At 48.7% G+C, this 23,722-nt stretch overlaps 1 protein-coding gene across 2 annotated transcripts in view; it reads right to left on the bottom strand.

The window, feature by feature from the left end:
* TRA2B (transformer 2 beta homolog) overlaps positions 1–23,722 on the bottom strand; it is a 143,875-nt gene that overhangs the window by 84,262 nt on the left and 35,891 nt on the right. Inside the window, exons 2-8 of one of the 2 annotated variants that reach the window (XM_075317812.1) lie at positions 19,955–20,100; positions 19,422–19,584; positions 19,135–19,323; positions 18,880–18,995; positions 17,145–17,237; positions 1,792–1,857; positions 1,511–1,584 (exon numbers count right to left, since the gene is read on the bottom strand). In XM_075317812.1, coding sequence (XP_075173927.1) covers positions 1,511–1,584; positions 1,792–1,857; positions 17,145–17,237; positions 18,880–18,995; positions 19,135–19,323; positions 19,422–19,584; positions 19,955–20,100 — 847 coding nt within the window. The remainder of the gene's footprint in view (positions 1–1,510; positions 1,585–1,791; positions 1,858–17,144; positions 17,238–18,879; positions 18,996–19,134; positions 19,324–19,421; positions 19,585–19,954; positions 20,101–23,722) is intronic. The other variant, XM_075317813.1, reaches the window with a different exon arrangement.

Here is a 23,722-nt window from a genome sequence, read left to right as displayed (position 1 = left end):
TCTCAGCGCTGCCGTGCTGTGCAGCATCACGCCCCTACCCTGACTGGCAGGTCTGTGGGCGGAAACGAAGTGAGACTAGGCCGCGCAAGCCGGGGACTCGAGTGATAAGCGCGGCCGGCATATAAGCCTTGGTCGGCGCGGTCCCCGGCGCACCACAAGTCCCAGCCGCGCCCGAAATAAAAATGGCAACGGCGGTTAGCGCGGTAGTCCCCTAATACACTAACACACCCAGCAAGCTGTAGTGTGTGATGGCACTAGTGCGGGCAGCGCCGCCGTCCCTGGCGCACTAACACACCCAGCAATGCTGCCGTGTGTCCGTGCGCGGTCCCCACAGGGACACAGTACCTCAACGTAGCAGGGCCATGTCCCTGAGGATACTCCGCTCCATGTCCAGCAGATTCCCAGGAGCTGTGGATGGAGCACGGCCTCAGTGCCTGGAGACCGGTAAGATCCCACTTCACCCAGAGCCCTGAGGGGGATGGGGAAGGAAAGCAGCATGTGGGCTCCAGCCTCCGTACCCGCAATGGGTACCTCAACCTTAACAAACACCTCCGACAAAAGTGGGGTGAGAAGGGAGCATGCTGGGGGCCCTAGTATGGGCCCTCTTTTCTTCCATCCGACATAGTCAGCAGCTGCTGCTGACTAAACAGTGGAGCTATGCGTGGATGTCTGACCTCCTTCGCACAAAGCACAAAACTGGTGAGCCAGTGATCCCACTGGGGGTGTATAGCCAGAAGGGGAGGGGCCTTACACTTTTGAGTGTAATACTTTGTGTGGCCTCCGGAGGCAGTAGCTATACACCCAATTGTCTGGGTCTCCCAATGGAGCGACAAAGAAATACGGTAATTTATACGCCTTCGCTGCCTCTAAGATCGTTAGAGTGGTAGCGCATCCCTCTGGCTGGCCCTTGAATTTATTACCTCCTCTCTCAGATCACACTTCTGAGGACTGTAGTGAAGCGGCGAAGGCGTGCATGTGCAAGATCTGAGAGGCAGAGTAGCATACAAGGGTGGGCCAGAGGAATGTGCTACCGCTCTGATAGTCTGAGACAGGGAGGGCTGGGCAGGCAGGGAGAGCCGACCAATCCAAGCAGGATACAACAAGCAGCCAATTGCCGGTAAGGTATCGTACATCACTTGCCGTGATTGACTGGATGTTGTAAACTGGGTTACACATACAGAGGGGGTTAGTCTTATACGGCAAGTATGTCCCAAACTATAATTTATCTGGAATAGTTGGGGGTCGTCTTATACGCCAGAAAATATGGTATATAACTTTTTTTTTTAGAAAATGAGACAAGTTTGATTGTTTGGTTTAGCTGTTGATATAACATCTATTTCAGACAGTAATGCAAAACACCAGTGATCTGAATAGTCCTCAATCACTGAAAAAATTATCTAAAAACAAACATGATATAGTTAATACAGTTCTGCTGCTCAGTAAATGCCCTTGTCTGATCTGCAGCCAGAGTTTGCAATGGAATGAAAGATTGCTTAACAGCACAACTTACGTGGAGAATAAGAACGAGACCTGGATCGAGACCTGTAGCCACCTCTGCTATAGTATGGTGAAGGAGACCGTCTTCTGTTCAATCAAAATTACAAAGGTCAACAGGGCATAAGATTGGAGCCATTTAAGAACAAGCTTTTTATTCCTAGCTTTTTCAATAGATCATACAAAATATTTTATCCTACTTCATATTTCCTGCAATGACCAAATCAGACACCCACCACCTAGTATTTCATGAAATAAAAGGCTCAAAAACAAAAAAACACACACAGGACAAATTACCTAGAAAACTGATCCCGGTCCTGGCCGCCACGCCATCCTCCACCTCCTCCTCCACCTCCGCCTCCCCTGAAATCCAGAATATTAGATACATGAACAAATATGAATGCATCGGAAAAGAATTCAGAATCTAAAGACTATGTACACATTTGAACACTTCAACGGCTTACTTTATGGAAACCTGTTTGCAATTTTTTGTTTTTACCCAACACACAGTAAAGCTAAATATAGTACGATTTCAACTTCATTTAGCTTTAGAAGACTCAGAGGCTACAGACTACACCAGACTGGCATATAGTGTAGTGCATTACATAGCCTTTAACATCTTACCCATATCTGCCGTACATGCACCACACAAGTTGGCAGCAGGTTCATGGAGGATTCTCACTGGATGAGCTCACCCCATACCCTGCAGGAGCTCTGCATGTAACCTAAGCTATTAAATGCCAATGAATCTCAGGTAGGACACTCAGAGCGCTAGCATTTTTTGCATGTCATTCAATGCACCCATCAGCACACCCGTGACGTGATCGTGTGACATTGACAGATTGCTATGACAGCCAGGAGTCTGAAGAAATCTGAGCTAGTCGGTGCAGAGCTCCCTTCAGCCTGTGGCTGGCCTTCAAAGATATATGATTATATAGTGCAGTTTGCTCTACCAAATTCACAATAACAGCCAAGGAAAAGGGTCTGAAAAATGTGGTAAACAATTAAAATGTAACTTTTATTAGCTAATCGTTAAAAGCCATAAACCACACAACAATAATGGTTGTAAAACCAACCCAATAAGAAAGGAGCGGATGTCAGACTCCTATATTTGCCAACTCAGGACAACCTTCACATGGCGGGGAGACTCGTCCCTCCGTAGTGAGGGTAATGAGGACACTGAGTGAGTTGTCAGACACAATAAGTAATGTACAACAGGGTCATATAAATCACTGTAGTCTCAATATAAAAAAAAAAAAAAAAAAAAAAAAATAAAAAAAAAAAAGGTTGTCCAATATGTAGAGGGGGGGGGGGGGGAGGGCCCAATCATTACAGCCTCACACTACCCCTCAATTGGCAGCCATCTGACATGGTATGCTCCTAGACCTCCCAACGCGTTTCATAATTCGCTTATTCCTCAGGGGACTATGGTCATGTGAGAGCTTCCGTGTGATGGACCTGCAGCATGTTGTGTCTGGGCCTGGCATAAAGCTACCACATTTTTCAGACCCTTTTGCTTGGCTGTTATTGTGGCCTTCAAAGATGACTGATTGTAGTATTGCGCAAACGATCACAAGTTCAAATCTCCTAAAGGGATCAATATATATGAAAACAGACTTAATGTTAATGTTGAAATCACAGATAGATTTCAGTGGTGCGAGATTTAAAAAAAAAACAAAAAAAAAATGCATCACAAAAACATATACGTTTTATCACCAAAACATCAAAATTAACCAGATCAATAAACGGGGTGGGGTGGGGGGGGGGAGGGGTTCAGAGGGAAGAAAGTAAAAATGTTTTGGGTCACTGCAAATGCAGGGAATCCTGGCACTGACACTTCGCCTCAAACATGTACAGTGGGTTCGGAAAGCATTCAGACCTCTTAAAATATTTCACTCTTGTTTCATTGCAGCCAATTGGTAAATTCAAAAGTTCTTTTCCCTTATTAATGTACTCTCTGCACCCTATCTTGTCAGAAAAAAGAAAAATCAGAAATGCAGAAAGTTTTACAAATCTACTAAAAACAAGAAAAGGGAATTTTGTTTACTTACCGTAAATTCCTTTTCTTCTAGCTCCAATTGGGAGACCCAGACAATTGGGTGTATAGCTACTGCCTCCGGAGGCCACACAAAGTATTACACTCAAAAGTGTAAGGCCCCTCCCCTCTGCTATACACCCTCCCGTGCATCACGGGCTCCTCAGTTTCGGTGCAAAAGCAGGAAGGAGGAAACTTATAAATTGGTCTAAGGTAAATTCAATCCGAAGGATGTTCGGAGAACTGAAACCATGACCAAGAACAATTCAATCTGAACAACATGTGTACACAAAGAATAACAGCCCGAAGGGAACAGGGGCGGGTGCTGGGTCTCCCAATTGGAGCTAGAAGAAAAGGAATTTACGGTAAGTAAACAAAATTCCCTTCTTTGTCGCTCCATTGGGAGACCCAGACAATTGGGACGTCCAAAAGCAGTCCCTGGGTGGGTAAAAGAATACCTCGTAATAGAGCCGTAAAACGGCCCCTTCCTACAGGTGGGCAACCGCCGCCTGAAGGACTCGCCTACCTACCTAAGCTGGCATCTGCCGAGCGTAGGTATGCACTAGATAGTGCTCCGTGAAAGCGTGCAGACGTGAAAGCGTGCAGACTCAACCAGGTAGTCGCCTGACACACCTGCTGAGCCGTCGCCTGGTGCAGCAACGCCCAGGACGCACCCACGGCTCTGGGAGAATGGGCCTTCAGCCTTGAAGGAACCGGAAGCCCAGCAGAACGGTAGGCTTCAAGAATTGGTTCCTTGATCCACCGAGCCAAGTTGACTTGGGAGCTTGCGACTCTTTACGCTGGTCCGCGACAAGGACAAGAGCGCATCCGAGCGGCGCAGGGGCGCCGTACAAGAAATGTAGAGTCTGAGTGCTCTCACCAGACCTAACAAGTGCAAATCCTTTTCACGTTGGTGAACCGGATGAGACAAAAAGAAGGTAAGAAGATATCCTGATTGGGATGAACAGAGGATACCACCTTCGGGAGAAATTCCAGAACCGACCGCAGAACCAGCTTGTCCTGGTGAAACACCAGGAAGGGGGACTTTACATGACAGCGCTGCTATGTCAGACACTCTGCGGAGTGACGTGACTGCCACTAGGAAGACCACCCTCTGCGAAAGGCGTGAAAGAGAATATCTCTCATTGGCTCGAAGGGTGGATTCTGAAGAGCCGGTATCACCCTGTTCCGATCCCAGGGTTCTAGCCGACGCTTGTAAGGAGGGACTATGTGGCAAACCCCCTGCAGGAACGTGCGTACCTGAGGGAGTTTGGCTAGACGCTTTTGAAACACAAACACAGAAAGCGCCGAAACTTGTCCCTTAAGGGAACCGAGAGACAACCCCTTTTCCATTCCGGATTGAAGGAAAGACAGAAAGTGGGCAAGGCGAATGGCCAGAGAGTAAAACTCTGATCAGAGCACCAGGATAAGAAGATCTTCCACGTCCTGTGGTAGATCTTGGCGGACGTTGGTTACTTGGCCTGTCTCATAGTGGCAATGACCTCTTGAGATAACCCTGAAGACGCTAGGATCCAGTACTCAATGGCTACGCAGTCAGGTTGAGGGCCGCAGAATTCAGAATGCGTCTGCCGCCAGAGCTCTGTGATCTTGAGAACGTGCCCTGCATGCCGGGACCTTGTTGTTGTGCCGGGACGCCAATAGGTCGACGTCCGGCTTCCCCCAGCGGCAACAATCTCTTGAAACACGTCCGGTCGAAGAGACCATTCCCCTGCGTCCATGCCCTGGCGTCTGAGAAAGTCTGCTTCCCAGTTTTCTACGCCCGGGATGTGAACTGCGGAGATGGTGGAGGCTGTGGCTTCCACCCACAGCAGAATCCGCCGGACTTGCTGGAAGGCTTGCCGACTGCTTGTGCCGCCTTGGTGGTTGATGTAAGGCCACCGCCGTGGCGTTGTCCGACTGAATTCGGATCTGCCTGCCTTCCAGCCATGGCTGGAACGCTATTAGGGCTAGAACACTGCCCTTATCTCCAGAACATTGATCTGGAGGGAGGACTCTGCTGAGTCCATGTACCCTGAGCCCTGTGGTGGAGGAAGACTCCCTGACAGACTCGCGTCCGCCGTGACCACAGCCCAGGATGTGGGCAGGAAGGATTTTTCCTTCGACAAGAGTGGGAGGAAGCCACCACTGAAGGGAGGCCATGGCTGCCCGAGAAGGAGCAACGTTCTTGTCGAGGGACGTCGATTTACTGTCCCATTTGCGGAGAAAGTCCCATAAAAGTGGACGCAGATGAATCTGCGCAAACGGAGCTGCCTCTATTGCTGCCACCAACTTCTCTAGGAAGTGCATGAGGCGCCTCAAGGGTGTGACTGGGCTTGAAGGAACGATTGCACCCCTGTCTGTAGTGAACGCTGTTTGTCCAGCGGAAGCTTCACTATCGCTGAGAGAGTATGAAAAACTCCATGCCGAGATATGTCAGTGATTGGGCCGGTGTCAATTATGACTTTAGGAAAAATTGATGAACCACCCGAATCTCTGGAGAGTCTCTAGAGCAATGTTCAGTCTGTGTTGGCATGCCATCCGAGAGGGGGCCTTGACCAGCAGATTGCCTGAGAGAGGACCGCTACCACCGTTGTCATGACCTTGGTGAAGGCCCGTAGGGCTGTCACCAGGCCGAAAGTTAGTGCCACGAACTGAAGGTGTTCGTTCCCTATGGCGAAGCGCAGGAAGCGCTGATATTCTGGTACAATCGGCACGTGGAAATAAGCATCCCTGATGTCGATTGATGTTATGAAACCTCCTTGGGCCATTAAAGGTGATGGCAAGCGGAGAGATTCCATCCGGAACCGTCAGGTTCTCAGTCCGTTGAGCCGTGTGAAGTCCAGAACGGGGCGGAGTGATCCGTCCTATCTGGTACCACGAACAAGCTGCAGTAAAAAGCCGCGACTACGTTCTTGAAGGGGAACGAGGATCGCAACTCCTCCTGCCTTCGGAGTGTTCCCCAACTGGAAACGTGCATCGGCTCGCTCGGGGGACGGAGATGCTGTGAAGCAACGAGTCGGAGGACGAGAACTGAGCTCTATCCTGTGACCGTAAGACAGAATGTCTCCTACATCGGTCTTGGACATGAGGGGACCACTCCCCTGACCTGGACCGCCATGCAGAAAAGGTTCTCTGCACGGCGGAGGATGAAAATACCACCGCCTGAGACGTCAAAGACGCTAATGGCGGAGCACAGGATGACCGCATTGATCTGAGACAGAGCAGCTGAGATAGCCTGGAGTGCCCACCCCTGCAAAGGCTGGGGCAACGGACGCGCCTATGGCTTCATAGATGGATCCCATTAGGAGTTCTGTCTGTCCGTGGCATTCTTGAGCGTGGACCCGCCAGCCACTGCTACTACTGATCTAGCCGCCAGTCCGAGACTGGCGGGCACCTTATGACACTGAGCCGAAACCTTAACAACGTCAGAGGGGAAGGGACAACGTGTGTTATAAGGCATTCAGTAAAACGCTTGTCCGGGAAGGTGTGCTTCTGGACAGAATCCGTGAAGCCTTGAGAGCCACGTCCGGACAGAGTCCTGGGTTGCGACCTCCGCCCCATCCTCTAGAGGGTCCTCAAGCTGAGACCCTAGAAGTCGGGGAAGATTCCAAGCAAGGCTGCTTAGCCGGACTGGGACTGCGGTTCGTGCTGGAGTTTACCACGTAATAACTAGAGGCCACCCCAGGAACACGCTTCGTCGCAGACCGAGGGAGGCCTGGGGCGATCCCGCAGTGCCCGGGGCCTGTGTAAGGGGCCGGTCTGGACTGCAAACTCCTAGTCTCTTAGCCGACCATTTGTCCATAGCCTGAGACATGGATAGTGAAAGAAGGGAATTTTGTTTACTTACCGTAAATTCCTTTTCTTCTAGCTCCAATTGGGAGACCCAGACAATTGGGTGTATAGCTACTGCCTCCGGAGGCCACACAAAGTATTACACTTAAAAGTGTAAGGCCCCTCCCCTTCTGGCTATACACTCCCCGTGGGATCACTGGCTCACCAGTTTAGTGCAAAAGCAAGAAGGAGGAAAGCCAATAACTGGTTTAAAGACCAATTCAATCCGAAGAAACATCGGAGAACTGCAACCACTCACATGAACAACATGTGTACCGAAAAAAACCCAAAGAAAACAGGGCGGGTGCTGGGTCTCCCAATTGGAGCTAGAAGAAAAGGAATTTACGGTAAGTAAACAAAATTCCCTTCTTCTTTGTCGCTCCTAATTGGGAGACCCAGACAATTGGGACGTCCAAAAGCAGTCCCTGGGTGGGTAAAAGAATACCTCGTGATAGGGCCGTCAAACAGCCCTTTCCTACAGGTGGGCAACCGCCGCCTGAAGGACTTGTCTACCTAGGCTGGCGTCTGCCGAAGCGTAGGTATGCACCTGATAATGCTTGGTAAAAGTGTGCAGACTCGACCAGGTAGGTGCCTGGCACACCTGCTGAGCCGTAGCCTGGTGCCGTAATGCCAGGACGCACTCACGGCTCTGGTAGAATGGGCATTCAGCCCTGAGGGAACCGGGAGCCTAGCAGAACGGTAGGTTTCAAGAATTGGTTCCTTGATCCACCGAGTCCGGGTGGATTTGGAAACTTGCGACCCTTTACGCTGACCAGCGACAAGGACAAGAGTGCATCCGGGCGGCGCAGGAGCGCCGTGCGGGAATGTAGATCTTGAGTGCTCTCACCAGATCCAACAGATGCAAATCCTTTTCAAATTGATGGACTGGATGAGGACACAAAGAAGGTAAGGTGATATCTTGATTGAGATGAAAGTGGGATACCACCTTAGGGAGAAAGTCCGGAATCGGACGCCGAACCCCCTTGTCCTGGTGAAAGACCAGGAATGGAGATTTGCATGACAGCGCTGCTAGCTCGGACACTCTCTGAAGAGACGTGACCGCTACTAGAAGGCCACTTTCTGTGAAAGACGGGAAAGGTAAACATCTTTCAAAGGCTCGAAAGGCGGCTTCAAGAGAGCAATTAGAACCTTGTTCAGACTCCAGAGCTCTAACGGCCACTTGTACGGAGTGATGAGAAGACAAACTCCCTGCAGGAACGTGCGTACCCGCGGAAGTCGTGCTAGGCGTTTCTGAAAAAATACAGATAGCGCTGAGACTTGCCCTTTAAAGGGAGCTGAGCGACAAACCATTTTCCAACCAAGATTGCAGGTAGGAAGGAAAAATAGGCGATGCAAATGGCCATGGAGAAACTCCTTGAGCAGAGCACCAAGATAAGAATATCTTCCACGATCTGTGGTAGATCTTGGCGGACGTTGGCTTCTTAGCCTGCCTCATGGTGACAACCACTCCTGAGATAATCCTGAAGACGCTAGGATCCAGGACTCAATGGCCACACTGTCATGTTCAGGGCCGCAGAATTCAGATGGAAAAAAGGGCCCTTGAGACAGCAAGTCTGGTCGGTCTGGTAGTGCCCACGGTTGGCCTACCGTGAAGTACCATAGATCCGGGTACCCCGACCTCCTCGGCCAATCTGGAACGACGAGGATGGTGCGGCGACAGTCGGACTTGATCTTGCGCAGCACTCTGGGCAACAATGCCAGAGGTGTGACACATAAGGTAGCCGGGACTGCGACCAATGTTGAACTAAGGCGTCTGCCGCCAGAGGTCGATGATCGTGAGACTGTGCCATGAAGCCGGGACGATGTTGTTGTGCCGTGACGCCATTATGTCGACGTCCGGCATCCCGTAGCGGCGACAGATCTCCTGAAACCCGTCCGGGTGAAGAGACCAATCCCCTGCGTTCATACCCTGGCGACTGAGGAAGTCTGCTTCTTAGTTTACCACGCCAGGGATGTGAACTGCGGATATGGTGGATGCCGTGTCTTCTACCCACGTTAGAATCCGCCGGACTTCCTGGAAGGCTTGCCGGCTGCGTGTTCTTCCGTGGTGGTAGATGTATGCCACCGCTGTGGAGATATCCGACTGAATTCGGATCTGCTTGCTTTCCAGCCACTGCTGGAAGGCTTGTAGGACAAGATACACTGCTCTGATTTCCAGAACATTGATCTGAAGGGTGGACTCTTGCTGAGTCCACGTACTTTGAGCCCTGTGGTGGAGAAAAACTGCTCCCCACTCTGATAGACTCGTGTCTGTCGTAACTACCGCCCAGGATGGGGGTAGGAAGGACCTTCCTTCTGACCATGAGGTGGGAAGAAGCCACTACCGTAGAGATTCCTTGGCCGCCTGAGAAAGGAAGACGTCTCTGTCGATGGACGTCGACCTCCCGTCTCCTTGGCGGAGAATGTCCTTTTGTAGTGGACGCAGATGAAACTGCGTGAAAGGGACTGCCGCCATTGCTACCATCTTACATGGGAAGTGCATGAGGCGTCTCAATGTGTGCGACTGATCCTAAAGGAGAGATTGCAGCCTTGTCTGTAGTGAACGCTGTTTGTCTAGCGGAAGCTTCACTATCGCTGAGAGAGTATGAAACTCCATGCCTAGATATGTTAGCGATTGGCCCGGGGTCGGATCTGACTTTGAAAAGTTGATGATCCACCCGAAACTCTGGAGAGTCTTCAGCGCAACGTTCAGGCTGTGTTGGCATGCCTCTTGAGAGGGTGCCTTGACAAGTGGATCGTCCAATACGGGATCACAGAGTGACCTTGAGATTGCAGGACTGCTACTACTGCTGCCATGACCTTAGCAAAGACCCGTGGGGCTGTCGCCAGCCGGAAGGCAGAGTTACGAACTGAAGGTGTTCGTCTCTTATAACAAAGCGTAGAAACGCTGGAGCTCTGGATCAATCGTCACGTGGGGATAAGCATCCTTGACGTCTATCGATGTTAGGAAATTTCCTTGAGACATTGAGGCGATGACGGAGCGGGGGGATTCCATCCGGAACCGCCTGGTGTTCACGAGCTGGTTGAGCCGTGTTAGATCCAGAACGGGACGGAAAGACCCGTCTTTTTTTTTTTTTTTTTTTGGCACGACAAATAATTCGGAGTAAAAACCGTGACCTTGTTCCTGAAGAGGAACGGGGGTCACCACTCGTTCTGCCTTTAGAGTGGACACTGCTTGCAGAAGAGCATCGGCTCGGTCGGGAGGTGGAGAAGTTCTGAAGAATCGAGTTGGAGGACGAGAACTGAACTCTATCCTGTACCCGTGAGACAGAATGTTTCTCACCGAACGGTCTTAGACCTGTGGCAGCTAAATATCGCCAAGGCGGGAGAGCCTGCTACTGACCGAGGATGCGAAGAGAGGAAGCCGCAAGTCATAAGGAAGCCTCTTGGAAGCGGGTTTTCAGGCTGTCTTTTTTGGGCGTGACTGAGCCCGCCAAGAAACTGAGCTCCTCTGATCCTTCTGAGTCCTCTTTGGACGAGGAGAAATGGGACCTGCCCGAGCCTTGAAAAGACCGAAACCCCGACTTGGTCTGTTGGGGTTAGTTTTGTCTGGGCTGAGGTAAGGATGAATCCTTACTCTGGAACTGTTTAATGATTTCATCTCACGCACACTAAACAGGCGGTTAGCAGAACAAGGCAAACTGGTTAAGCCCTTTTTTGGAAGCAGAATCTGTCTTCCATTCAGTTAACAACCAGGCTCTGCGCAAAAACACGGAGTTAGCGGGCGCCACTGCCGTACGGCTCGTAGAGTCTAGGACAGCATTAATCGCATAAGACGGAAATGCCAACATTTGAGCGGTTAAGGATGACACTTGCGGAACAGATGTACGTGTGACCGTGTCCATCTGTGTAAGACAAGCTGAAGTAGCTTGGAGTGCCCCTACGGTTGCGAATGCTGGAGCCAACAGCGCGCCGATAGCCTCATAGATAGATTTCGACCAGAGATCCCTCTGTCTGTCAGTGGCATCTTTAAGTGCAGCCCCATCTTCCCCTGCAACTCGTTGGGACACTGGGTCCAGCCATTGCCCACGTCAGGGGGTATGGATAACGTGTATCCTAAGCCGTTTGGAGAAGCGCTTAACTGGATAAGCGTGGTGTTCCTGGACTGCCTGTGTAAAGTCAGAGTGGTCCAGGAAAGTACTTAATTTACGCTTGGGATACGTGAAATGGAATTTCTCTTGCTGTGAAGCTGACTCCTCCACTGGAGGAGCTGGGGGAGAAATAACTAACATTTTATTGATGGACGCTATGAGATTATTGACTATGGCGTTACCATCAGGTGTATCCAGATTGCGAGCGGTCTCAGGATTAGAATCTTGAGCAGCTACCTCCGCCACATCACACAGAGAGTCCTTGCTAGGACCTTGACTAGTGTGATGAAGTCGAGGGCCGCTCATAGTGAGCCTCTCAGGCTGTCTGGGACTGTCGTCCGTGTCAGAGCCGTCACTCTGGGAAGCACGTGACACCCTCGGAGCTCAAAGTTGTTCACACTGAGGGGGACCATGGATAATGAATGAACAGTGGCCATTGATTTGAGAGACCTGTCTGGACTGCAAGGCTTCTAGTATCATAGCCATAGTCTCAGAAAATCTGTCAGTAAATACTGCAGACTTCGTCCCCATGTCCTGGACGATTAGCAGAGACTCCATTGCATACAATGGGGGTCTATGTACCCTGCCGGCCATATAGCTGTACATGCTGTACCGGCTGCATAGAAAACATGTGCTTCTGCACCTCTATTTTACACAGACAATATGCTGTTATGTCCTCCGCACAATCAAGGAGGGTATATACAAAAATGCCACCAAACAGTGCAATGCATAGTGAATAAGCATATATGTATATGTGCACTTCGGCACTAGTGGAGTCAGCACCACAGGTGCTGTTTAACGCCTGGCCACAGCGGTTGTGTGACTATCCGAATCCCTGCTAGGGATTCCTAAACTTGTCTCTTCTGTCGCTACAGAAAACACTGACACGAATGGCTGCCGGCGTCCTGTGCAGAGGAAGAAGCCGTGGGCGTGCCTGAGAAAGTGCGGGAATCCGGCTTCACAGTGCACGCAGTGAGAGGGGTGGAGTATGCAAAGCATACTCCAGCTCTCAGCGCTGCCGGTTTCACAGTGCACACAGTGAGAGGGATGGAGTATGCAAAGCATACTCCAGCTCTCAGCGCTGCCGTGCTGTGCAGCGTCACGCCCCTACCCTGACTGGCAGGTCTGTGGGCGGAAACAAAGTGAGCCTAGGCCGCGCAAGCCGGGGACTCGAGTGATAAGCGCGGCCGGCATATAAGCCTTGGTCGGCGCGGAAGTCCCCGGCGCACCACAAGTCCCAGCCGCGCCTGAAATAAAAATGGCGGCGGCGGTTAGCGCGGTAGTCCCGTAATACACTAACACACCCAGCTAAGCTGAATTGTGCGATGGCACTAGTGCGGGCAGCGCCGCCGTCCCTGGCGCACTAACACACCCAGCAGTGCTGCCGTGTGTCCGTGCGCGGTCCCCACAGGGACACAGAGTACCTCATCGTAGCAGGGCCATGTCCCTGAGGATACTCCGCTCCATGTCCAGCAGGTTCTCAGGGTCTGTGGATGGAGCACGGCCTCAGTGCCTGGAGACCGATATGATCCCACTTCACCCAGAGCCCTAAGGGGATGGGGAAGGAAAGCAGCATGTGGGCTCCAGCCTCCGTACCCACAATGGGTACCTCAACCTTAACAAACACCTCCGACAAAAGTGGGGTGAGAAGGGAGCATGCTGGGGGCCCTAGTATGGGCCCTCTTTTCTTCCATCCGACATAGTCAGCAGCTGCTGCTGACTAAACAGTGGAGCTATGCGTGGATGTCTGACCTCCTTCGCACAAAGCACAAAACTGGTGAGCCAGTGATCCCACGGGGAGTGTATAGCCAGAAGGGGAGGGGCCTTACACTTTTGAGTGTAATACTTTGTGTGGCCTCCGGAGGCAGTAGCTATACACCCAATTGTCTGGGTCTCCCAATTAGGAGCGACAAAGAAATGACCCAGAGAGTTTCTCAGCAAAGCTGTAACTCTGTCCCTGCCGCCTGGACAGGGAACGCCGGCGAAGCTCAACCAGTGAAACTGCATTCAAACATTATATAGCCATATATACAGTGTATCACATATACAGTTCATCACTCTAGGGGGCCCAGCATCGAGAAGAAGCCCCCTGGTGTACCGACCCTGAAGCAGTATGTGCTGCTGAAAACATGGCTGTCGGCGTACAGTGGAGGGGGGAGCCGTGGCGTAACCCCAAAAGTGCGGGGATCTGGTGCCCTGAGCGAAACGTGAGGGAGGCGGAGGACAGCCAAGTGTGCTCCAGCCGTCACTGCTAGCCTCCGACTGACCGTCCCGCCCTTCCCCTTGACTGGCAGGGCCAGGGACGGGAGTTTAAGGCGCTAGGCCGCAAAAGCCGGGAACTAAAGTTACAGCCCGCGGCCGGCAAGCAAGCGCGGTCGGCGCGGTAGTCGCCCAGTCTGAGGCGAAGCTGCTCTCTGCACCGTCCCCAAGGGGACACTGAGTCCTTGAGGGGATCAGTTCCGTAGCGTGATTAGTGAGGGGGGCGGAGGACGGCGAAGTGTGCTCCGGCCCTCACTGTCTGCGTCAGCCCGACTGTCCCGCCCTTCCTCCTGACTGGCAGGTCCGGGGGTGGTATAATGATTGAACAGTGCCCGGGGCTGGACTGTAAGGCTTCTCTAGGAGTAGCCAAACATCAACAGTGCGACCATACAACAAAATATAATATATATATATATATATATATATATACACACACACACACATATATACACATATATATATATACACATATACACACACACACACACACACACACACACACACACACACACACACACTTCGGCACTCAGTGGGGCCAGCACCTCAGGTGCTGCTGCTTACCGACCGCTCACAGCGGTTGTGTGATCACCAAAATCCGGGCCCCGGGCCCCCCTGATGTCTCTCCTCTCCAGCGTCTGAAGTGCTGACAGTAATGGCTGCCGGCGTTCTGTGGGGATGAGGGGGCCGTGGGCGTGCCCTAGAAAGTGCGGGAATCTAGTGCCCCACTGTGCTGAATGAGGGGGGCGGAGGATACAGAGTATGCTCCAGCCCTCAGTGCTGCCGTCCTGTGCAGCGTCCCGCCCTTCCTCTGACTGGCAGGCCTGTGGGCTGGAATAAGCGAAACTAGGCCGCAAAAGCCGGGGACTAAAGTTATAAGCGCGGCCGGCAAATAAGCACGGCCGGCGCGGTAGTCCCCGGCGCACTAACACACCCAGCAGTGCTGCAGTGTGTATGGCACAAGCGCTCCATGCGCGGTCCCCACGGGGACACAAAGTACCTCACAGTAGCAGGGCCATGTCCCTGATGATACCCGGCTCCTGTCCAGCAAATTCCCCAGGGGCTGCGGAGGGAGCACGGTCCCAGTGCCTGGAGACCGATTAGGATCCCACTTCACCCAGAGCCCATCAAGGGATGGGGAAGGAAAACAGCATGTGGCTCCTGCCTATGTACCCGCAATGGGTACCTCAACCATAACAACACCGCCGACCAGAGTGGGGTGAGAAGGGAGCATGCTGGGGGCCCTGTTATGGGCCCTCTTTTCTTCCATCCGACCTAGTCAGCAGCTGCTGCTGACTAAGATGTGGAGCTATGCGTGGATGTCAGCCTCCTTCGCACAAAGCATAAAAACTGAGGAGCCCGTGATGCACGGGAGGGTGTATAGCAGAGGGGAGGGGTTTACACTTTTGAGTGTAATACTTTGTGTGGCCTCCGGAGGCAGTAGCTATACACCCAATTGTCTGGGTCTCCCAATGGAGCGACAAAGAAACTGAACTATCACATGGTTATAAGTATTCAGACCCTTTGCTCAGTATTGAGTAGGAGCACCTTTCAGATAGTACAGCCATGAGTCTTCTTGGGAATGAAGCAATAAATATTTCACACCTGGATTTGGGGATCCTCTGCCATTCTTCCTTGCAGATCCTCTCCAGTTCCATCAGGTTGGAGGAAGAACGTTGGTGGACAGCCATTTTCAGGTCTCTCCAGAGATGCTCAATTGGGTTTAGGTCAGGGCTCTGGCTGGGCCAGTCAAGAATGGTCACAGTTGTTCTGAAGCCATTCCTTTGTTATTTTAGCTGTGTGCTTAGGGTCATTGTCTTGTTGGAAGGTGAACCTGCAGTCACGTCTGAGGTCCAGAGCACTCAAAGAGGTTTTCTTCCAGGATATCTCTGTACTTGGCCGCATTCATCTTTCCTTGAATTGCAACCAGTTCAGTCCCTGCAGCTGAAAAACACCCCCATAGCATGATGCTGCCACCATGTTTAACTGTTGTGATTGTATTGGGTAGGTGATGTGCAGTGCTTCGTTTTATCCACACATACCGTTTAGAATTATCACCAAAAAGTTCTATCTTCGTCTCATCAGACCAGAGCATCTTATTTCTCATAGTCAGGGAGTCCTTCATATGTTGTTTTTTTTGTTTGGAAACTCTACGCAGGATTTCATATGTCTTGCACTGAGGAGAAGCCTCCATCAGGCCACTCTGCCATAAAGGCCTGACTGGTGGAGTTGGATTTCTGCAGTGATAGTTGACTGTGGAACTTTCTTCCACCTCCCTACTGCACCTCTGGAGCTCAACCAGTGTGACCTTGGGGTTCTTAATTACCTCTGTCACCAAGACTTTTCTTCCACAATTGCTCAGTTTGGCTGGATGACCAGGTCTAAGAAGAGTTCTGGTGGTCCCAAACTTCTTCCATTTAAGGATTATGGAGGCATCTGTGCTCTTAGGAACCTTGAGTACTGCAGAAATTCTTTTGAAATCTTGGCCAGATCTGTGCCTTGCCACAATTATGTCTGAGCTCCTTGGGCAGTTCCTTTGACCTCATGATTCTCATTTGGTCTGACATGCACTTTGAGCTGTGAGGTCTTCTATAGGTGTGTGCCTTTCCAAATCAAGTCCTATCAGTTTAAACACAGCTGGACTCCAATGAAGGAGTAGAACCATCTCAAGGAGGATCATAAGGAAATGACCAGCATGTGACTTAAATATGAGTGTTTGAGCAAAGGCTCTGAATACTTATTACCATGTGATATTTCAGTTTAATAAATTTGCAATAATTTCTACATTTGTTTTTTTTTCTGTTAAGATGGGGTGCAGAGTGTACATTGAGAATTTTTTTTTAATGTATTAAATGGTTGCAATGTAACCGTGAAATATTTAAAAAAAAAAAAAAAGGGTCTGAATACTTTCTGTACACACTATCTGGCGTAGTGTGTGAGGCTATCCGTAGCTCACCATCCCAGGGTCGTCATCGTGACGACCCAGGGTTGCCATGGCAGCGATTGGGTACCTGTGATCACATTACAGGCACCCAATCACCAGGGAGAGGTAAGCGATCCCTCTCCCTGCCTCCTGAATGCTTCGATAGCAGGATTAATGTGCTTAATATGCACAGAGTAGTGCAAACACCACTCCCGGCTGCGAGAGCAGGGCCTCAACTATAAGATCAGCCAGAGACCCGGCGCGATCATGGGGGCAACAGCACCTAAACCCCCATGATCGCCATGACTAAAAAACGAGCGTTCACACAAATCTGCTACATGGGCACATACCCTAAAATGCAAATCTCAGCATCTACACCAGTGAAGGGGAGAAGGCTCCTATCACACTACTGCTTTAACTTATCCAAGTTTATATATTTTTCTTTTGTGGACAGGGAGTATTTTACACAACTAAAATTTTCACAATTCTGTACCTGTAAGATGATCGGCTATAGTAATCCCGGTCGTCATATCCTCCACGTTCATAACCCCGTTCGTAGTAGTCCCTTCGGCGTGAACTGCCACTACGTTAGAAATTAAAGCAAATAGAGTGGGAAAGTGAATGATCATACTTTAACAGCACAGCAGGTTACCAATTGATGTGAAAAGATAATCTTTAAGGCTTTTACATTGCATTTTTCCTTACGTCCACGGGTCCCGTCGGGTCATCCGTCCGAACCGCCCCTCCCCCACCCCGCAAAGCGTGTTCCGGACGCATGCGCCGGCAGGGCCATTCACTGTAATTGAGCACACTACATTAGCGTGTGCTCGGTTTTGTGCCATTTTTGCACATATGTTTTCTGCAGACGGACACCCGAACGTAGTTTACTACGTTTGGGTGTCCGTCCGCAGAAAACGTATATGTTTAAACACTTTCCCTAAGTATGAATATGCCGTATGCATGAATGAGGATTATATCCATTTGAACATTTTAAACCCCTCCACTCCCAGGCGATCGGACAATACCGGCAAAGTCCCCTAGGGCAGCGTTCCCCAACTCCAGTCCTCAAGGCCCACCAACAGTGCAGGTTTTTGGGAACAAAAAAAAAAATAAATAAATGAATAAATAGTGAAAACCCTAAACGTTCGAAACACCTTTTTGCCCCATTAAGAAAAAAACAAAAATTTGAGTTTGGAAATGCTCAATCAAAATGCATCAATCTGATTTATACCCTCGCTGTGTAGTTATCAATCAAAACGCCAGAATTACTTTAGGGCTGGTGCATATTGATTTATGGCAGTTCCCACACTTAAATTCTGACAGTGCTCTAGTTAAAGCATACCTTTTTGTTAAATAGTATTTAGGTTATATAGCTCTGCATAATATGATGATGTTTAACTTACTATGAAAATGTGTATTTGTTATGCAATGATCATTTCTCTGTTTTGTACCAATGTTTAATAAAAATCTGATTTAAAAAAAAAAAAAATAGTATTTAGGAAAAAAAATTAAAGTATGTATTTACCTTAAAACTTCTGAGAACCCCTTTACTATAGCTCTTAACATTCATCTTTATAACAGTGCAACACGTTTAATTAGTAAAGAGCGAGTAGGAGATAAAGCTTTCTTGCCAGGCCTAATGTTCTGGTGCTGTGCTTTCCCTCTATTCAAAGTAAAGGTCTCCAAACACAAGCTAAATTCAGCATTATGTTGATATTGACAAGTTCGGCTAACAGTCTAATGTGTATGGGCCTGCCAGCCAACTGATAAAGATATGTGCATGACCAATTTCAGACTGCTGATAGCATTGATCTACCTGAGATATTGGTAGCTTTGTCAGAGAATACAGAAGTGCTTAGCGAGTGAGTGCTCATGTGTATAGGAGTGTCGGCTAAACAATTGGAAAAAGGGTGTGGGGCCAGCCTATTGGTGACTTGCCTGCAGTAGTATCCTGGATAGGAGGTCATGCAGAGGCTGGGAGATTGTGTAGGTGAAAGTGGGAGGGGTATGGCCAGGAGACGTGTGTCACTACTGGCTTGTGGTCCGGCACACGGAAATACAAGACATGTAGTTGGAAGGGGACAGAGCATGAAGTAATGGCTGAGAACACAGCTGATGTCAAGGGTCAGGGAGGGAAGCAGAAAACTAAAAAATGAAACCAGTCAGGAAAAGCAGACAATAGACAGGTTTTGTTCCAGGTGGAAGCTCATCTCATCCTTTATACTTACTAGGTCGGCCGTCCCATATATATGCCTGGTGTAGGAGTATGAGGCCTTTTTGTTATTGAGAAATCAACTCTTATCCTTCTTCCATCCAGTTCCATGCCATTGGCACGTTCTTTTGCCTGAAAGAAAACCACATATCTTTATTGATAACATTTAAAGTAAGAAGGTTCAGTATACAAAAAAAAAAAAAATGGAATTCTCTTTAAAAATTCTAACTATATTCAGAATTATTTTACAAACATTACAATCTATTCTCACCTCTTTTGCATCATCAACATTTTCAAAGTACACAAATGAGAACCCTCTAGATCGTCTTGACTGCTGATCATACACAATGGACACATCAGCTATTGGACCATATTTTGAAAACACTTCTCTTAGGTCACGCTCTGTGGTATAAAGACTTAGGCCAAACACCCCTAAGCAACAGTTTGGATCAGGGTTTGCCTAGAAAGTAAAAACACAAAGTAACAGGATTTAATTTTTTTTTTAAAAAAGCTTTCATGGAAAATTGAAGGCTTTACTAAAAAAATGTGTAAACTTACTCTATTGCCTACATGACGTCTACGATTTGACATAGGAGAGTGACTATGGCTGTGACGTCGTCTATAATCTCTACTATAGGAACGGCTTCTTGATCTTCGGTGGGATCGAGAACGAGTACGAGATCTTGTATAGTGACGACGAGAACTTCTCCTTGATCTTGATCTGCAAAAGGGGGAGGGGTGGTATGGGGAGGAGTGAAGGTATTTGTTTAGCTTAAGTTTTATTACTATAGGAATAACTGCATTTAAAAAGGGCTTTCCAGAGCTGAACATCTTTTCTGCCGTTACTTTGTGTCAGCAAATTGTCAAACATTGTACACTATCAATGTGAATATGCACGCTGTAAGAAGAATATGAATAGGCACTGTCAGCTTGAGCAGTCGTTAATTTGCATAATTGCTTCCAGGAGCTGACCACTCAAGATGGCAGCAGAGGTGGAATACCGAAAGTAAGGACTCGACTGACTGCAGAAATGTATATTCAGCCTGGAAGCCCATTACCAATAGAGAACAAACAGAACCGTGAAAACAAACCTCGATTCAGATCTGGATCTAGATTTGGATCTTGATCGTCTTGACCCCTCTTTTGAGCGAGATCGTGCTGGAGAACGATTGGGAGAGTGGCTTGCAGACTTGCCTGAGCGTCGAGCACTTCCACTCCTTGAAGCAGATCGAGATTCCTATAACATAAATCACACATTAAGCCCAAATAACAGATGCCACTATATTAAAATATACCCTACTTTTAAAGTTGAAGTCTTTAGTAGGAGTCTTGAGTGAAATTTAATTACAACCCCATTTTGTTACCTACATGTTTTATATACCCTGTATGCTTGCTTTAACAAATAATGCATGCATGTATATAATTTGATATATACAGGGACACAGAAACAGACTAGTAATTACTTAGCGTAGAGCTTTATGATGCCAGATTACTTCTTATCTTAAACTTCATTTTTATTTCTTTCTTCATTCTTCATTTTCAAATTCTGACTTCTTTTCATCTTCCTGACTTCATAAATATTTCTTAAAATTCTACAAGTAGGGCTTCAGTTCTTACAATTAGCATGCATACTTTTTTTTTTTTTCATATTTCAGCTTCACTTATTTCTGAGCTTCAAAAAATTCTCATATAATAAACGTGTCAAATGAAGACTTCTGTATTTTCCTTCTTCAATATTAACCTTAACAGAAAAAGAACAGGATGGAGTTTAAAATCTTTAGGATCAAAACTCTGAAAGCTAATTGAATGTATAAAAAAAAGTAATCAATGCCATAATGGCTTTGACTGCCCTGATAGCTGGTCCTCAAATATGAAATGGTAGCTACCATTCTAGAGCATGCATAGTATAGTGCTGCACCAGTCACTCAGTTTAAAGTAAATGGCTAGAAGGGGTGGCCTGTAATATCGGGTGATCAGGTTCAGTGGCGTTATTTAGACTGCAGACTGCATTGAAAATAAATGTATATCTTGGATTGCTAGTTGCAATACATAAGAAGATGTGGCACAACACTGGCACTAGTCAGTGACAGGCTAAAGTCAAATAATAACTGATGACTTAGTTGAATTATGCCTGAAAGTGCAAAAAGTAAAAAAAAAAAAAAACAAAAAAAAACTATGAAGAAAGAAACAAAACATTGCGCATATGTTCAGTCTTTTTAAAAGGGTATATCCAGGACACAGCAACTACGTGTTTGTTACCATTTGCCTGTTGTGCCCAGCGTCGTTCTTCACCAGTCACAGACCGCTCTTGCCGGTGATCCAGCCGCTTCCACAGACGTCACGTGAGAGCAACAGCTTCTCATCCGCTCTGCTGAAGGGTTGGGACTACTGACATGCTGATTAACAACCGACTCCTCCAGTTAGGCAGCGGGGGAGGCGTCTGTCAATAAGAATGAAGTCTGCTGTCTCGCCCGTCTTCACAGAGAAAAAGAAGCCTCCGCTCTGTTGATGAAGCCACAATCGCTGGAAGGAGCAGTCTGTGACGTTCGAGAATGGGGCTGGGTACAACAAGCAAGTAGCAACTACCTGCCTGTAAGGGCATAGACTATATACCAGTTAAGGTTCTTTAACCTGCTCAGGCTTCAAAATCCATAACGTGACTAAGGCTAAGTTCACATTTCCGTTGATTTGTATCAGTCACATGCGTCGCTTGACGCATGTGACTGATGCGCTGTTCAACGCTGTACAACGGATGACAAAGAACAGAATTCTTTGTCGGATTCCGTTGTGTGCGGGGGGGCGGAGTTCGGGGGCAGAGCTGAGCGGGGGGCGGGGCCAGGCGCTGAGGATGTCAGTGGAAGTGCTGCGGTCTGCATGGCTGGGGACAGGTGAGTGTATCTGTGAGTGAGTGTGTGTATGTATGTATGTATGTATGTATGTATGTATGTATGTATGTATGTATGTATGTATGTATGTATGTATGTATGTATGTATGTATGTATGCACATGCAAAGTGCGGGAGGGGGCGGAGCCGAGCGGGGGGCGGGGCCAGGCACTGAGGATGTCAGTAGAAGTGCTGCGGTCTGCATGGCTGGGGACAGGTGAGTGAGTGTGTATGTATGTATGTATGTATGTATGTATGTATGTATGTATGTATGTATGTATGTATGTATGTATGTATGTATGTATGTATGTATGTATGTGTGTGTGCACATGCAAAGTGCGGGAGGGGGCGAAGCCGAGCAGGGGGCGGGGCCAGACGAGGGTGTCAGTGCTTGTCTGCATGGCTGGGGACAGGTGTGTGTGTGTGTGTGTGTACATACATGTGCGGAGTGCGGGAGGGGGCGGGGCCGAGCGGGGAAGTGTCGGCCTCCCTGCACACGTAACCAGCCTAAATATCGGGTAACAGCAAAGCACCCGATGTTTACCTTGGTTACCCGATATTTACCTTGGTTACGGGCCTACACCGCTTAGCGCTGGCTCCTTGCACCGTAACCAGGGTAAATATCGGGTAACCAACCAAAGCTGGTGACGTGTGCAGGGAGCCAGAGAGCATGCGCAGCGAAATCCGACGGATCTCGCTGCTCAAAAAACGTTACATGCTGCGTTCCTCCCGCCCGGCGGTCAGTCGTTCCACGACTGATCAGTCGGGCGGAGGGTGCAACGCAGCATCATCAGTCACAATCCGCTGCTCATACAAGTCTATGGGAGCAGCGGAATCCGCTAAACGGATTCCGCTGTTTACAAGAGCAGCGGATTGTGACTGATAGATTTTAGCGGAAATGTGAACTTAGCCTAAGTGACCTAACCAAGCAAATCAGTTCACTATTTGCGTTATATAGCCACTTATTATGAATAAAAGAAAATAGAAAAAGAAAACTAAGTCTTTAAAGCGCTGTGAAATTGAAGGGGTTGCTCACTACTAGGACATACTTCTCTCATTCCCTGTGTTTGCCCCCATAAAAACCAGTTACACTCACCTCCCGCGTCAGCGCTGTTCCAGCATCAGAGGTTTTTTTTATGTGGCAAACATGGGGAATGATAAGGGATTGTCTTGGTAGAGGACAACCCCTTTAATGGCATTATATAAGCAAGCATAATAAAAAATAATGTGCACTTATACTTATCAGCTACCTTGAAAGCCACCTCAGTATTGCCAAGGTAAACTGGAGTTAGGGAATCACTGCCATAACACTTGTTAGGCTATGTTCGCACGTTGCGTATTTGCATGCAGTTACGCTGCGATCTGCACTGCAGCGTAACTGCATGCATCCTTTGTCCCCAGCATAATCTATGAAGATTATGCAGGAGATGTGCGCACGTGGTGTATTAGAGTGCAGCGCTTCGGCTGCTGCCTGAAGCGCACGTTCTAAGAAGTGACATGTCACTTCTTTCCTGCGCTCTGCCTGCAGCTCCTGCTCTGTCTATGGGAGGGGCTGCAGTCAGAGCACATGGAATCGGCTTTTTTTTTCCATTATGGACTCTTTCTGCAGCGATTTGAAGCGCACGTGTGCTGTTCAAATCGCTGCAGAAATTACTGCAGGGCAGAACGCTACATGCGCACATAGTCTTACTATTTGCCCTTAAACACGAAGGCCTCATTCAGATTAATATAAAGCGAATGTGCAGTACCCAGCCCCAGACAAATATTAGAAGACTGGGCAGCTCCAGAACTGAGCATTTCCAGTCGACAGCAGCTGATTGGAGTAGTGGGGGGAGGAGTAGTGGGGGGAGAATTTCCAGAGTGTCGGACTGCGGCTGATGAGACGTTGATGGCCATCATAAGGATAGGCCATCCATGATAAAGTAGTGGACAACAATATTTTGTCTGGAGAGCTCCGAGAGATGAATGTGTAAGT

This window comes from Anomaloglossus baeobatrachus, chromosome 7 (assembly GCF_048569485.1).
Source record: "Anomaloglossus baeobatrachus isolate aAnoBae1 chromosome 7, aAnoBae1.hap1, whole genome shotgun sequence".
Lineage (NCBI taxonomy): Eukaryota > Metazoa > Chordata > Amphibia > Anura > Aromobatidae > Anomaloglossus > Anomaloglossus baeobatrachus.
Note: the sequence above shows the minus strand (reverse complement) of the source record. Positions and strands in the feature narration are given on the sequence as shown.